This window comes from Haemaphysalis longicornis, unplaced genomic scaffold, assembly GCF_048455015.1.
Source record: "Haemaphysalis longicornis isolate Haplotype H1 unplaced genomic scaffold, Haemaphysalis longicornis Haplotype H1 scaffold_1, whole genome shotgun sequence".
In the NCBI taxonomy this organism is placed as follows: domain Eukaryota; kingdom Metazoa; phylum Arthropoda; class Arachnida; order Ixodida; family Ixodidae; genus Haemaphysalis; species Haemaphysalis longicornis.
In genome coordinates this window covers 201,323,674-201,339,314 of record NW_027526203.1, presented here as the reverse complement: position 1 = coordinate 201,339,314, position 15,641 = coordinate 201,323,674, and the positions used below count along the sequence as shown (strand labels likewise).

Genomic DNA, 15,641 nt, shown 5'->3' with positions numbered 1-15,641 from the left:
ACAACGTATGCAGTTGTATTGTCCTTAGATAGGTGGTAACAGCCGTAAAAACGTGTAAATATCGCCCAAAAAACGCGCTCTGCTTCACCGCAAAGCCCATTTTCGGACACACTGTAGTGTGTCTGAAAATGTGCGTCTGAATTTGAAAGTGTGTGCCTGAAAGCGCGTCTGAATTGACAACTTCCATAGCAATTGTCAATACATTGCATCAAGGAAGCGCGGTTTTTTTTTAATCAGGAGGAATTTCTTGAATGTTTTCCGTACACATTTTACTTTTGCGAATTTCTTTCGAAATGTAGGTTTTCGTAACCGCCGCGATATTTTAACTGCTCTAAGAGGCAGACAAAAGGTTTTCAAAAAATCGGTTACGGTAACGAATAGTGTACTGACGTGATCAACCATGATATTTCTTAGTGCAATCGGAGATGGTCGGGCGCATTGTCTGGGACGTTCGGCGTGGAATGACCCCTAACGTAGCCGAACTCATGTTGAGCATCAGAATGCCTGGCCTTCTTTACACCGCACAAGGAACGCTGGAAATATTCTTAAATGTTAGTCCGGGCTCACGAATATTTCTAGATTACGATTCGACACCTCACCTAAGCTCGCTCCACTTACGCAGGACGAATGCATCTAAGCAGGACTTATGCTTATACCAAGGACGTACAAGCTTGGTTGCTTTTTTTAATTAGCGGCAGTCAAACGGGGCCTGTGTATTAACAGCCTTTTGTACAGCGGACAGAAGAGCAGCTCTGGGGAGTAGAACTTTCTACATCTGTTCACGTTTCCAGATCTGTGCTTTACGTAAGCCTTGTAGCATATATAGTCGCAAAGAGGTGATTAGAAATTGGAAGTGAACTCGATTCACCGCACTTTTGTGGCGTCAAGCGATGGAATGGTTTAAGCTTCACCATATAGCATCTCTCGCTGATCATCTCGCGGATTATAGACACATCGAGATGCGCGTTGCGTGTTATGATGTGACATGAACGCCGCGGAGCGTTATACGCAAAGGCAAGTATACGAAAGCGCAGACTTTCTCCGTGAGCTCGGAGGAGACGGGAGAGGTTGGAAAATACGGGTCTGCAGGTGACTACGGCAACAGGTTCCATGCGAAGAAAACACAGGCGAAATTTGCCACTCAACCAATGGAAACACTGTTAATGTATTTTTATTGCCGCCGAAATAGTTGACCACCAGGGGTGGGCAAAAATTGCAATGACAGATAATGTACATTACTAACACAAAATATAACTGTGCATGCAATGTTATTTCGTCGACCATCACAGCGCGTGAACGTTTAACGTAAGGAGTATGAACAAGGAGCCGCCACCTGCGCAACGGCCACAGTCAACTTTACTGAAAAATCCCGAGCCCGTTGGCAAGCCTTTACTTAGGAAGAATAGAAAATGCACAACGGGCCCGAAACGTTGATTTCTGTTGGATGCAATGCAACACAGCAACGACAACAAACTATGCCAATAACGACCTCTAACACTTGCAATTGGCCATTCTTACACAGATGACAGCATGTTTCGGTGAAAGGTAGACACGCAGCAGAGCATTAACGTTTGATGTGTGACATTTATTCGCGCAGTCATGTATCGACTATCACCTGAAAACCACTGGCGACAAAAATTCAAAACAGTGTTCAGCCACTTGAAGTTTACGGCGATGTCTTCCTATTTTTTTCTCGAATATATTATAAGAGTAGTTCATGTAAAACAAGAGGCTTGTTTTGTGTTATGGCCAGGAGTCTTTATTATGACGAGCCCAAGTCTACTCACTCAGTCATGCCTGCAGATCGTTTATCCCCATACGAGCGGCAAACGGTTCAGGTCAAATACGGTGCCCTCTGTGAGTCCAGTGCTGACGGTTTGAAGTGGCTTAGTATTTTGAGTGAATGCGGGTACTAGACGCTACATGCTTTTTCGAAATAAAACATTATTTTTAGTATATCCGGGGCTGCTGGATGTCAGTTACCAGGTAGACCCATCCGTTTTTCTTGCAGCCCCATCCGTAAGCTGTGGCATTGCTGAGGTCTTCATTTACATGAAATGCATACCACGCACGTTGCATACCTCAAGTACTCTCCCAGGCAATCTTGCGTTTCGGATTCACTGCAATACACTCGAGCGAGCAATCTATGCCGCTAACAACGCCAATTCGGCGAATGACAGTGACTCAAAAATCTGACCTGTGCTGTAGCACTGCGCATGCAGAGCGTCAGCTTGCATAGCACGATGTCACAGCGGATACCAAACTTTTGGGTCAAATCGTGGCCTGGGCATAGTCATTAATCGATATTTTAGTATTGGTTGCATGAATTGGGGAATTTATATGCATCGTGGCGAATCTGAATCACAGGATTGCGGCCAGTCTATGTCCATTCAAGCATGTACGTACATGCATTCAAGCATGCATGCGTGCATACATACATACATGCATACATACATACATACATACATACATACATACATACGTACATACATAAATACGTACATACATACATACATACATACATACATACATACATACATACACATATATACGTTGGGTCATAGCAACCGACCGGCCTTTGCAAACGCTCGATAAAAATTATTTAAATTAATATCATCAATCAATCGATTACAATCAATCAATGACATAACTGAGTCAAACAATCCACCAATCCATAACGGGCCATTTTCTGTCACTGAAGAATTTGAGTGGGGAAAAAACCCACCTGACGGTCATATTCACAACAACTGTGCGGTTGCTGCTCATTTTTTCTTGAATTCAGAGCCAGGTCTGACAGCTTCATGTATACTACAATATTTCGGACATGGCACTATGGTTCACTCTCTTACTGAGAAATCGCAGCCAGTCATTGCATCGAATGGAAATTCGCATTGTCCTGGGTATGTGTGAAGTGTTTGATGTTTTCTAGGAATGTAGTCTTTTCATCTGTGACATTGCTTAACGACAGCTCTCCTCACGCACAGTCTTCTCGGTTTTCACTTTTACGAGTGATGTGCAATTTACATTATTTTGCGGCGTATCGTTAAGTATTGAAATATTGCATGCGGGCAACAACTAAGTAAGCCCGAAAGAACTAAGAGATGTCTTCTACTCTGCTAGTGCTAAGAGACTGTGGCAATGTACAAATTTTTCATATTCTATGGGCGAACGTTTCCCCAAACACAATAGAGAGATCAAAACCAGGCCGCTGTTTCTATGATCAATTTCGCACCGTATGCTTTCCCGAAAGCCTAAACGTCTAACACCTATAGACCTCTAGCATAGGAAGCTGCACGTATACCAGCCCAGACACAGGGAGTCGTCATTGGCGCTTATGGTCACTACATCCAACGAGTCATTAGATCCAACGAGACAGGAGATCCCATAGGTCACCACTAGATCGAACGTGTCACTAGATCCAACGAGTGAATACCAGCACGTATGGATGTACTGACTCGTTGGATCTATTAGTCACGCGTTGGATCTAGTGGCTCGAAATCGTCATTGGGAGGAAAACGTTGGCATTCCCGGATGCCGCCCTTGGGTCTGAGCGGTGTAGCACCGGCGGGCAGCGCAGCAGCCGCGGGATCCTTCTGGCCGGCTCAGAAGAGGTTCGCGTACGAGTGTATGGTTTGCTCCTCGAGCGTGATGGTGGCGCCCAGGTCCTGGAGCGGGCTCGAGTCCTGGGCCACTTCGGGACCGTGGCTCGCCTGGCGCAGCAGGTTGCGGCGCCACTTGGCCCGCGCGTTCTGAAACCACACCTGCCCCGCCAAAACACGCGTGGTCAGTGCGGGGCAAGCTGAAGCGCAAGCAAGCTGGAAGCCGCGTCCGCGGTGCTCTGATCCGATATCGAGTTGGTAATAGCGGAACACATCGCGCATGCAAGCGAAAAGGGGCCTAACACTGGGCGCACGCGCATGCAGAGCTGGGTGTTGGAGCCCGTTCGGTGTGACAGAACTTCTCCTGTGTTGCACCAAGCGAATGTGGTCGGTTGTTTTAGAGCTATTTAATGCACAATGCAAATGAAAACATCGCAAGCAATGCGCCGTACCAGGGAAGCAAATACACTGGACAATGCCTCCACCGTGGCTTCGTGTCATCCTCATTACTTTCGCTTTATTGCGCTGGTTTACACAAGCGAGTCTTGCCCGCCTTTTGACCATAGAGTCACTCGCGGATGGCTTCCCAGGTTGTCAACATCTGATTGAGGGTGCATGAAACGGGGAGGAATTAATGCATGCGGCTCATTCCACCCCTTTTGCTGCATTCTATAAATCAGCACAGAAAGTCATTCTGAAACGCTATTACAGGCAGAAGGGCACCTTCAGGATTCAGAAGTGCTTTATCCTGGCCCCAAAGACCTCGTTTGAGTCGCTGTAAGGCGGTGCTGAAGGCGCTCATTCTGTGTCTAAAGAGGAAATAAGACCAGCCGATTGGGGGCTGTCCTCTTCGCGATTGTGGTTAGGCGGAAACTAATCATATGTGTTAGATAACCACTGTGTTAGATAACAAGGACATTATTACTTCCCATTTTTTATAGTTAGGCAGTATTACTACAACCAAGCTTGTTTTCGGGATTTAAATATCAGGCCCTGGGCTTCCTCTTTATGCAGAAATGTACATTCTGTAAGTCTGTCCGTGTGTGCAATGAAGTAAGAAACAAGGCAAATCTCTTTGTATTGGGTCCGGCAACGGGTATGTCTATTAACACGGACGAAGTTTGCATTATTTCTATGCGTACGCACGGAAGCCTGAATCTTTTAGTTGTCTCAAAGGGCATTCGAGATGCTTTGTAACAGGAAACTGCGTTGCGAACGCAAGTAGTAACCATTAATATGTCGTAATATTCCTAACGGGGATTTAGAATTCCCACAGACCACCAACCTCACAATTCTGGTAGTTGTAGAGGTTTAATTTTATCTAGAACAAATTTGGAAACACCATTGTCAACAGGGTATGAGTGAAGAACGAAGCAAGCACTGGATAGTATTTTATGTGGTAACTGGGAAACAATATTGGTATTGCATTTGTTATGAAGAAAGCATGTGTGGTTATGAAAACATAAGTGTTATGAAAAAATTGCCATTTTATGTACTTGAAAACGAAATGTAATTAAATAGTTGACCAATTGGTTCGTTACACTAGTAAAGCGTTTATTAAATCGCTATGGTTAACTAGGAGTACAACAGCCATTGGCGTACCTCGTTAAAGACTTAGGGGTCTTCTATCGCACTAATATTTGCAAATATGTATAAATATGTATGCCGTCACTTGCTTTTTTTGTTGTTGAATCCAGAGATCATGGTTATCTAGCTATTTTTGTGCCCGGCCATCTGTTGCACTCCTGATCCCCTGTTCTGCCCTGTCTGTTAACAAATGACGCGGATGGCTGATGGTAGATAACACTCATACGTGAAATGGCGTAAAAATACTCGGCTTGTCTCTTCGGCGTTTAGAGGCGACGATTGGCGTTTAAATGCAGAGGATGGGGCCGCGCTGCGCGCCTTGCGCATTCTATAGCTTTGGACATTTATTATTTTTTCGTTCGCCATAAGGAAACTCGAATTATTGTGCAGAAGGGTTTTGAAACAGCTGGATTGTGAATACTCCTAGTGCACTACACCTGTGTGTGGCTGGCTTGCTACCAGTCCCCGAGCAGGAAAGCTCCTCCAGTAGAACACACTGATGGACAAGTTGGTGCATATTTGGTAAAACTTAGAGCGTGATTGAACAAGGACGACAGAAAGATGACACGCATGTGTCCGTCGTCTTTCTGTCTTCCTTGTGTTTGTCGTTGTTCTGTCGTCCTTGTGTTTGTCGTCTTTCTGTCGTCCTTGTTCAGTCGCGCTCTAAGTTTTACTAGGAAAGCTCCGCTTATTGGGGGAAATGAAACCTCGGAACACGTGGTGCGAGCCGTTCTTCCGTGCGCCCATTCGATGTAAGTCGAAAGTCCTCACCTGGAGCACCCTCTTGCTCAGCCCCGTGCGGAGCGACAGTTGCTTGAGGTCCTTCGAGTCCGGGTTGTGGTTGACAGTGAAGTAGGCCTTCATTGCGCGGAGCTGACTGTGCTTGAACGAAGTGCGCATACGCTTGCAGCTGCTCCTATCTGCAAGATCAAAACAAGAAGACTGGAACTTTATGAAATCTCGTGAAAAGCCGCTGAAATGATCAAAACCCCAAAGAAGGTGCCGCTTTGCAAACAGGAAGTAGCATACAAATCTCCTACATTGCTTTTCGTGTTTCAGGTACAGTATAGCCCACTTATAGCGAACCCGGTTTTAACGATATAGCGGTTATAACGAACAAATCTTCATTTCTCGTTACCATCGGTATACATAGATTTTCTGTCCAGATATAGTGAAAAGCGGATATAACGAAGTGATTTCGGTTTCCCGTTGTGTTCGTTATAAGCGGGCTCGCCTGTACTCTTATCGGGCCAATTTTTACGCTGCTCCGCATGCGCCTATACGCTACCCAGCTGTGAATTTTTCCTTAATTTAGGCAAGCATGGAGAGTGAACAAATTTTTTTTTAACTTCTAAATATTGTTGGCCGCAACACTAAAATGCTACTGGGGGTGCACGGATTAGAAGTAATTTCGCTGACCCTTATATTCGCTACAAATGGTCAGGCTATTACATCATCACCAATTCGCGGTGTGATTTGTGGTACTTTCGTAAGACAGCTGCTATGTTATTTTTAGTTACCATATGATATGAGCAATGGCCGCTAATCCCAACCACCTTCCAGTAATGTGAAGTCAAAACTATAGCTAACACAGTTGTGATTTATTACGTAACAAATCAGGACATAAGCCAGATTGCGCATAGAGTGGTTGCAAAGGCTGAGATTGTGAATATTTCTATTATTACCCGCCGCGGTGGCTCAGTGGCTAAGGCGTTGCGCTGCTGAGCACGAGGTCGCGGGCTCGATTCCCGGCTGCGGCGGGCGCTTTTCTGATGGAGGCGAAAAGCAAAAACGCCAGTGTGTACGAGATTTCGGCGCACGATAAAGATCCCCAGGTGGTCAAAATTAATCCGGAGCCCTCCACTACGGCGCGCCTCATCGCCTGCGTTGCGTCGGCACGTTAAACCGTACAATCAATCAATATTTCTATTATTCATTCCCAGCAAGAATAGCAACATAAAAGTTTACCCTTGACGTGGATTAGCCCTTCATTATGGAAGTTGTCCCAGAGGCATCACTTGAGCACTTGTGGATGGTAGCTTTCGTAAAAAAAATTATGCAATGTTTTTAATGTGTAATCTGCAGTACACCCTACCGAGGAAAACAGAAACACGAACATATACAATATAATAATTACATTTGCAATATGTCTTAGTCGCAATGTTTTCAGTATTTCTTTTCAAGGTAGGCATTTGACTGAAAGCACATTCCCAATGTCAAGAAAACAACATTCTAACAATGCCCTAAAAGGTATGCGACAAAAAATAAGCACCATTCTACTCTTTGAAGGAGGACGACCAGCGTAGCTATGCAGTGCGGGATGTCTCCAGCCAATGAGGCACATATTGGATATTTAGTTGTATATGTAGTCCATTATTTGGCGGGTATCAAGCTTTTAAATTATCAAAAGCAGTCTGGATCTCCCTCCGGCGTTTTATTTCGCAACCCAATATTTCCCCCCTGCTATTTCGCACCCTAATCCCCCGTGCGCCAGAGCTCCTAGCTACCCCATATGGGCGTATAATGCATTTGCAAGAGGCCCCGGGTCTTTTCATTTTAAGAAACGTGTAAAAATGATTTCGCTTGTACGTAGACTTGGCTATAGCGCCATGTACGGGCGACACACCGCTGGTCAGCGAAGAGGGTGCGCCGCAGCTGTACTATCTTGTACTAGCTTGCCGTAATCATCCACCTCTTGGATTTTATTACCTATGTTGAAAGGTTGAAAGTAAGACTCCTTGCTTGGCTGTGGAACGTTACTTCCAAATTGCTGACCCGCCGCGGTGGCTCAGTGGATAAGGCGTAGTGCTACTAAGCGCAAGATCGCGGGTTCGATTCCCGGCCGTGGCGGCCGCTTTTCTGATGGAGGCGAAAAGCGAAAAAACCTGTGTGCTCGAGATTTCGGCGCAGGGTAAAGGTCCCCAAGTGGTCAAAATTAATCGGGAGCGTGCCTCTTCGCCTGTGTAGCGTCGCCGCGTTAAACACCGTAATCAATCAATCGATTATATAACCCAACCACATGGGCCAGAATTGCTGAGCGCACCTGCTCGTAACTACTTCCGAGTTGCACCGTGTGGAGCTCACAAAAATGAGCCGAAATTAAGCTCTTCAGTATGACAGGGACACCCTGAAGATGGAGACAGTGAATAGCGGAAGTCATTTGCTGCTACTCGTATGTGCGTATGTGCGGACTGTGTCTCAGGTACCACCATATTAGCCGTTCCCTGCCCCTCTTCACGCGACTCGGAGCCAGCGTAGTTCGGCAGAGAGAGCCCCACAGGGTACGTGACGACGCCGCCACTCAGCGAGCGGGCAAGTGAAAGCGGCTGCGGAGTCACCGGTCGCGCGCGCGGATCCCTTCCGTCGACGTCCCGGACGCCGCGATGACGGCCGGATGACGCGCGCCGCATTGTCGCCGAACCCCCCGCCGCTGGGAAAGCACTTCGGGGCACGTGACTCCGGGACACAACTGCCCCCTCGTCCCTTTAGGAACTTTTGTTGTTGCGCAAGGTGGGCCCCCTCGGCCGGGCAGCGTTGAAAGCCTGCCTTTCCGAGTGGCGCGCACGAGTAGCGGGAGACGATAGAGCGACCGTACACATAGCAGACAGCAAGCAGGCTGTACGCGGGCTGTGGAAGAAGGCGGGCAGGGGAGAGCCTCCTCGACACAAAAGAGTCGGGCACACTTGCCCTTCTGCCAGACTGCGCACGAACGCGCGCCGCGTGTCTCCGGGGCGACACACTCGCCCGTGTGCCCTCGACGGCACTGCTCGGCCCAGGGCTCGGTAGCTAAAGGAGGGGGATGCAAAGCCAGTGCGCTAGCCCCTACCACAAGCCCCGCATAGAGCACGTTTCGGCAGCACAAAGGGAAGATATGGCGCAGAAACTTTCTCCCCATCCCTCTTTGTCTATTGCTAATTTTTTTTCCCTCTCTTTTCAGCGGCGACGTAAAGCTTACATTCACGCAGCATCAAAAGCAGGCAAGCGTGTTTTGTTTAACAAGCGCCGACTTTATATAAGGCGTGAGTATTTGGGGCTGGGGGCTGGGGCGTCCCACTGTACCAGCATTTGACGATAGAGCCGTAATGAGGCCGGATCGAACTCGAATAGAAGTCCACTGCGTTGAGCGGTCGTGTGCACCGCGCAAGAGAGAAAAAGTAGAAAAGAAAACACGATAATAACTAGAATCTTACGTTGGGCCCAATGAGGTAATAAACTAAACAGGCCCGCAATAAAGCACAGCAACAGGCTTGGCGCTACCACGGAACAGGAATTTATTTTTCGTTATTTTTCACTTCTTAACCAGCGTTCGTTGTGAACGAGATGAACCAAATTACCGCCTATATATGTAACACTAGACCAAAAAACTAACGGGCAGTGACGCCTGTGGAATACATATAAACACGGAGAGATAAAAATATTAAGGAATACTTGCAAGCTTAAAGTGATACAACCGGCTTGACACCGCGGCCTTTCTCTACTAGAAACTTCAATTTTTAGCCTTTTATGTAAAGTTTGCTTCTTGGGAGTACGGTCAGCAAAAAAAAAAAAAAAATGTAGAAACGGAAATATAAGCCAAAACACCAGAATATTGTATGTTGATCCGCGAAAGTAAGGTATTAATGGTATTGTTAAGCGTAAATCATGCAAGGCTGTCGCTCCTTGTCACTTTACTTTCTGCGTAGCCATTATGTTGCTTTAGTGAACGGAAGTCGTCAATGGTGTGCTCGAGTATGTTTCCAGCTCAATTTTCAATGATTGGTTATTCCACGTCTCTGATAGCTACGCCGAAATTAGCGATCTATTTCAGGCTTTTGGCGACATTAGGCTGCTACCGCTAGAAAGGTGCCGCTAGAAAAGAGTCGGTATCCGCGGTTTCTTTTGCCTGATGCAATAAAGCAGTAATAAAAGTCGAGTAACTAGGCCCTTCAGCATTATTCTAACATCGCGAGAATACGACAGAGAACCAAATATAGGTAATAAAAACGCTGAATAGCAACAAGACATAATCGCAAGAACCCTACCGCATGAGCATTGTCGCTGAGGGAGATGAGGCATTTTTGTTAATACAAAGGGAAGAAAATAAGCATAATAAGCGTAAGAAAATAGGCAGGCTGGAGGTTGCACAAACGATTTTCACCATTTATTTTGTTAAAGTGTAGTTGTACGAGGGTTCATGGCCTCCCGTTTGGTAAAATTGAGAAAAATATGTGGCGTCTGGCACGCGTATGCGTATGCTTCAAAGTGCGTTGCCCTTAACATTCAGCTTTCTTGTCCGTCAGCAACTGTACTGCGCTTCTTCATTGCTGTGTAGTCGGGCTATTACAACCATGTTTCCAACAGAAGCCTGTTCACTTCTACTGTCGTATTCCATCCATCCATACGTCCGTCCATCCGTTTAGTGCGTCCATCCATCCGACGATAATTATGCCCGTCCGACCGTTGGTGTGTCATTCTACCCATCCATCCATCTAACGTCCGTTCATTTGTTTGGTGCATCCATCCATCCATCGATGCGACCATTCGTTCATCCATCCATCCATCCATGCATCCATCCATCCATCCATCCATCCATCCATCCATCCATCCATCCATCCATCCATCCATCCATCCATCCATCCATCCATCCATCCATCCATCCATCCATCCATCCATCCAACCATCCATCCATCCATCCATCCATCCATCCGTTTGGTACATCTATCCATCCATTGATACGTCCGTCCATCTGGCGTGTCCATCCATTCCTACATCTGTCTGTCTGCGTCTGACAGTCTATCTGTCAGTCTATCCCGTCGATTCAGCTACCTGGCCACAATTTAAAATGAATTATTGTACGAGAAGGGTGGTGGTGAAAACATTTATTTAAGTCATTTGTCAGCCGAAAAGCAGCCTCGATGAGTGGGGTCCTCAGTCCAGGACTCCAATGGCGGACGCTATCCGGCGGGCCCGCTCGATCAGCCGTTGCTGGTCTTGTGGGACATTGCTGGACAGAACAGTCTCCCAAGAGGCGAGGGTAGGGGTGCTTATAGAGGTTAGCCCGTCTGGTGGACGCGGACACCCCCATACAGAGTGGCAGAGGGTGGGAGTGGGGCTCTTGCAAGCCGGGCAGTTGCTAGCGTATTGGGTGGGAAAGAAGGGGTGTTTGTGGTGTAAGTTTGGGAACGTGGGTGTCTGGAGCTGCCGCCGTGACGTGGCGTTGGCGCGGGATAGGGAGTGGTGGGGTGGAGGTGGTGTTTTTCTTGGTGTGCGGTAGTAGGCGAGTGTGAGTGCATAGTTGAGAGGTTCGTGGGATGGGATGATGGAAGCTGATGTCTTGGAGTCACCCTGTATCTGTCTGTCCGCTTCCACTGACGCCCGGTGGGTTATTTCTCGGGCGAGCGCGTGTGCGTGCTCATTTCCAGGAAGGGAGGCATGGCCAAGGATCCAGACGATACGAATGAAGGGAAGCTTGGATGGATCGGAGTGTTGAAGAATGTTGGTTGCTTGGATGGAGAGGATTCCAGAATATGCACGGCAGGCGGCTTGCGAGTCTGTTATAATTGCCCAGGTATCGTCGTCCTCAGCTTCCGCGGGTCGGGCGGTGGTGATGTGGGGCACAACCAATAATATGGCTGTTTCCTCAGCCACCCTGATGGAATCGGTGCCTACAGAGCAAGTTGTTTGCGCACTGCGAGCAATTGTAGAAGCCGCTGCCCCTTTAGCGTTGGGGTTGGCTGGGTAACTGGCTGCGTCGGTGTAGATCCCATGTGGGTCATGGCCGTACTGACGGGTCAGCGCTTCGGCTCAGGCGCGGCGTCTGCCCTGGTTTGTCTCCGCGTGCATGTTTTTGGGGAGCGGGGCAACTTGTAAACGTGCACGAAGGACAGGGGCGAGAGCCACAGGGTTTGGTGGGAGAGGTGACGACGGCGCGGGGTATCCTAGGCGGGCGAGCACGTGACGACCGGTGCGGGTGGTATAAGGCGGATAAGCTGACCAGGTCGTTGTGCCTCAATAATTTCCTCTATCATGTTCATCATCATCATCATTATCCCCAGCCTATCTACGCCCACTGCAGGCAAAAGCCTCTCCCATTAATCTCCAGTTACCCCGGCCATGTGCTAACTGCGACCAATTTATCCCCGCAAACTTCTTGATCCCATCTGCCCATCTAGCTTTCTGCCGCCCCCTGCAACGCTTGCCTTCTCTAGGGATCCACTCTGTTACCATTAATGACCAACGGTTATCTTGCCTTCGCATTACATGCCCTGCCCACGTTAATTTCTTCTTAATTTCTACTAATGTGTCCTTAACACGCGTTTGTTCCCTGACACACTCCGGTCTCTTCTTGTCCGCTCCATTGCCTTTAAGTTGAACCCTCTTAGTGAGCCTCCAAGTTTCTGACCCGTAGGTAAGTACCGGTAACATGCAGCTGTCATACACTTTCTATCGTGTTGTGGACACCTAATTGAAGGAGACGTTGTGTAGAAGTGTAGGGGGAAGTCCCAGGGCAGCTTTGATTCACGTCCGCAAGGCAGTGTTGTGGCGTTGGATTTCGGAGCGCAGCAAATTGTGGAAGGGGACGTGGTAGGCAAGGCGGCTGATGAGTAGGGACTGAACTATGCCGAGTGTGTCTGGTTCCTTGAGGCCGGCGCGTCTGTTGGAGATGCGACGGATCATGCGCGTGATTTGCGTGATTTGGGTTTTGAGGAGGTGAACTGTGTGCGTAGCGCGGCCGTTAGACTCTAGATGGAGGCCTAGAACTCAGGATCTGGTGACGCAGGGGGATCAAATTACTGGTAAGGTAAACGGAGATTTCTGATGGACTGATTGTAGGGTTTAACGCGCCGACGCAACGCAGGCGATGAGGCGCGCCGTAATGGAGGGCTCCGGATTAATTTTGACCACCTGGGGATCTTTAACGTGCGCCGTGCGCCGAAAAAACGGAGATTTCTGGTTTGATTACTGGTCACATGCGGGGAGGTAACACAAGAAGCCCGGTCTTCTCCGCTGCGCAAGACAGGCCTCCCAGAGAGGCATAGTTCAGAACTACATGTGCTGCCTCTTGCAGGGCGCCCTGTATTTGGCCGTCCGATCTGCGTGTTGCCCACATGGTTACATCGTCCGCATACAGCGCGTGGCGAAGCTCCGGAATTGCGTTGAGTAGAGGAGGCAGCTTAGCCATGGCCACATTGAAGAGTATCGGCGATAGAACGTAGCCCTGGGGCGTTCCTCTTCCAGTCAGTTGAAAGGGTGGTGAGCGGTGCACACTTAACCCTATGGTGGCTGTCCTATCAGCCAGAAAGGCTCTGACGTAATTGTATGGGATGTTCTCCGCAATTTGATGATGCCCGATTGTCAAGAATGAGGTCGTGTGCGACGTTATCAAACGCAACTTTTAGGTGAGTGTCAGGAAGGCGCGTGTTTGAGCTCTGTTGGTATGATCCAGGATGTCGTGCTTGAGTTGGAGGAGCACATCCTGTGTGGCCAGGTGAGAACGAAAACCGAACATTGTGTCGGGGAAAAAGTGGGTGGCTTCGAGATGTGGTTGCAGCCTAGCAAGAATTATATGTTCACGAAGCTTGCCCAGACATGAAGTGAGATGGGGCGGAGGTTACCAAATGAAAAAGGTTTGCCCGGTTTGGGTATCAGGATGATGTCCGCGTGCTTCCATTCCTGTGGTAGAGTGGCCTTGCGCCACGCGTCGTTGTAGTAAGCCGTCAACTGGGTTATGGCGGGGTCGTTCAGGTTGCGAAGTAACTTATATTGGATGCCGTCCGCTCCCGGTGCAGTGCTTTTTGTGAGGTGTTAAAGGGCCGCTCTCACTTCCGCCTCTGTCATGTTAGCATAGAGCAGGATATTCGCCTCAGAGGTGTCTGGGTACGGCCGATACTGGGGCGGGCACCGACGCTGATATACCGCTGTTTCAGTGTAGCGAGAAGAGTATCTTTGTCAAGGGTTTCCCTGTGGAGTAACGTACGGATGGTTTTTGTGGTTTGTTTTGGTCTGCTTGGGGTCGAGGAAACTGCGTAGCAGCGACCATGTCTTTGCTGTTCCAAGAGTACCTTGCAGCTGTTTGCAGAAATTTTGCCAGTTGGCCCGTGTCAATCCTGCTGCCTAGCGTTCGGCTTCGGCAGTGAACAAGGCGATCCGTTTACGAAGCTTCCGATTGTGCCTTTTCCCTCACCATCGTTTGCTGAGGCTACGGCGGGCATCCCCAATATAAGGTGGTTGTCCCCGTCTGGCGTGTGAGCTGTCGTTTGTACGGTTCTAGTAGTGTCTGCCAGATCGCTTTGAATTTGTTTAATCCACTCTGGGAGGGAAGGAAGAGGTGATTGCTCGGGGTCTCCAGTAATTTATGTGCGGTCAGTGTCGGGTGAGCTATCGCCACTCGGCAGGGCACGGCGTTTGCGGAAGGCGACCCAGTCGGTGATTGCAACCGATCGGTTGGAAACCTTGGTGCTGAAGTCCGCTATCTCAGTGAAGAGGATGCAGTGATCACTTCCGAGTGTCTCTCCAAGGTTTGACCACCTGTGGTTGCTAAGGCCATGGGTAAGAGTGAGGTCCGGACATGTATCCCGTGTAACGCTGTTACCTAGGCGAGTGGACTGGCCAGGTTCTGTAAGAACCGTACGATGGCACCTGGCTATTGTCAGGGCTAGCTTTCGTCCCTTGGGATTTTCTGCCATGTAGCGCCAAGTAGGGTGTGCCGCGTTGAAGTCGCCCACTATAAGTACGGGAGACACATTTGACCACCATTGAGGTGGTCAAATGTGTCTCGTCTGGCCTGAGGCGCACTGTATATGTTGAGGAAGTATACACTTGTTTGCTTGGAGGTATTCGGAATGATTTCTAGTAATACGTGCGGGATGTGATGGGGACTGCTTGGAGAGTGATCAATGACGCGATCCTCTTGTCTACAAATGTCGTCGCTAGAGACACCTGGTCGTCCGTTGTGGAGTACGGAGAGTAGCCTGGTAGGGTGGGATCGCATCTGACTTGTTGAAGAGCAATTACGTCCGGCGAATTTGAGTGCGTGGCTATATATTGTAAAAGTGCCCCTCTCTTGCGGTGGTAGCCTCTAACTTCCATTGACAAATGCGCAGGGGTTCGCAGTATGGCCGGTGTGTCGTTTTAGTGGTCTCGAGTTGCTAGCCGTGTTGAGGGGGCGGCTGGGCGTAGTTTGGAGCATTGGCCGGGCGATCTGTTGTGGGTCTGGGGTAGGGGTGGACGCAGCGTAAGTCTCGGTGATCTTTGTCTCCTCTATGCGTGTCTACGGGCAGAGTAAGTGGGAGAATTGGCTGGGGTTGAGCTTGTTTGAGCACCTCGCGGATGACATCAGTTACGAGAGTTCGGAGTTAGTTCTGAAGGGACTCGGGATGCGTCCGCAGCTGGCTCCGGATTTCGTCGATGGTGGCGGCGTAGTGCTGTAAGGTTCGTGTGTGTTGTTGGCGGAGCTCGTAGACGTCTGCTTGTAGT

The 15,641-nt window shown here is 48.8% G+C and overlaps 1 protein-coding gene across 1 annotated transcript in view; it reads right to left on the bottom strand.

The window, feature by feature from the left end:
• Positions 1–2,559: 2,559 nt before the first annotated feature.
• LOC144141244 (LIM/homeobox protein Lhx9-like) overlaps positions 2,560–15,641 on the bottom strand; it is a 61,895-nt gene continuing 48,813 nt past the window's right edge. Inside the window, exons 3-4 of the mRNA XM_077672807.1 lie at positions 5,958–6,106; positions 2,560–3,761 (exon numbers count right to left, since the gene is read on the bottom strand). Coding sequence (XP_077528933.1) covers positions 3,603–3,761; positions 5,958–6,106 — 308 coding nt within the window. The 3' untranslated portion in view covers positions 2,560–3,602. The remainder of the gene's footprint in view (positions 3,762–5,957; positions 6,107–15,641) is intronic.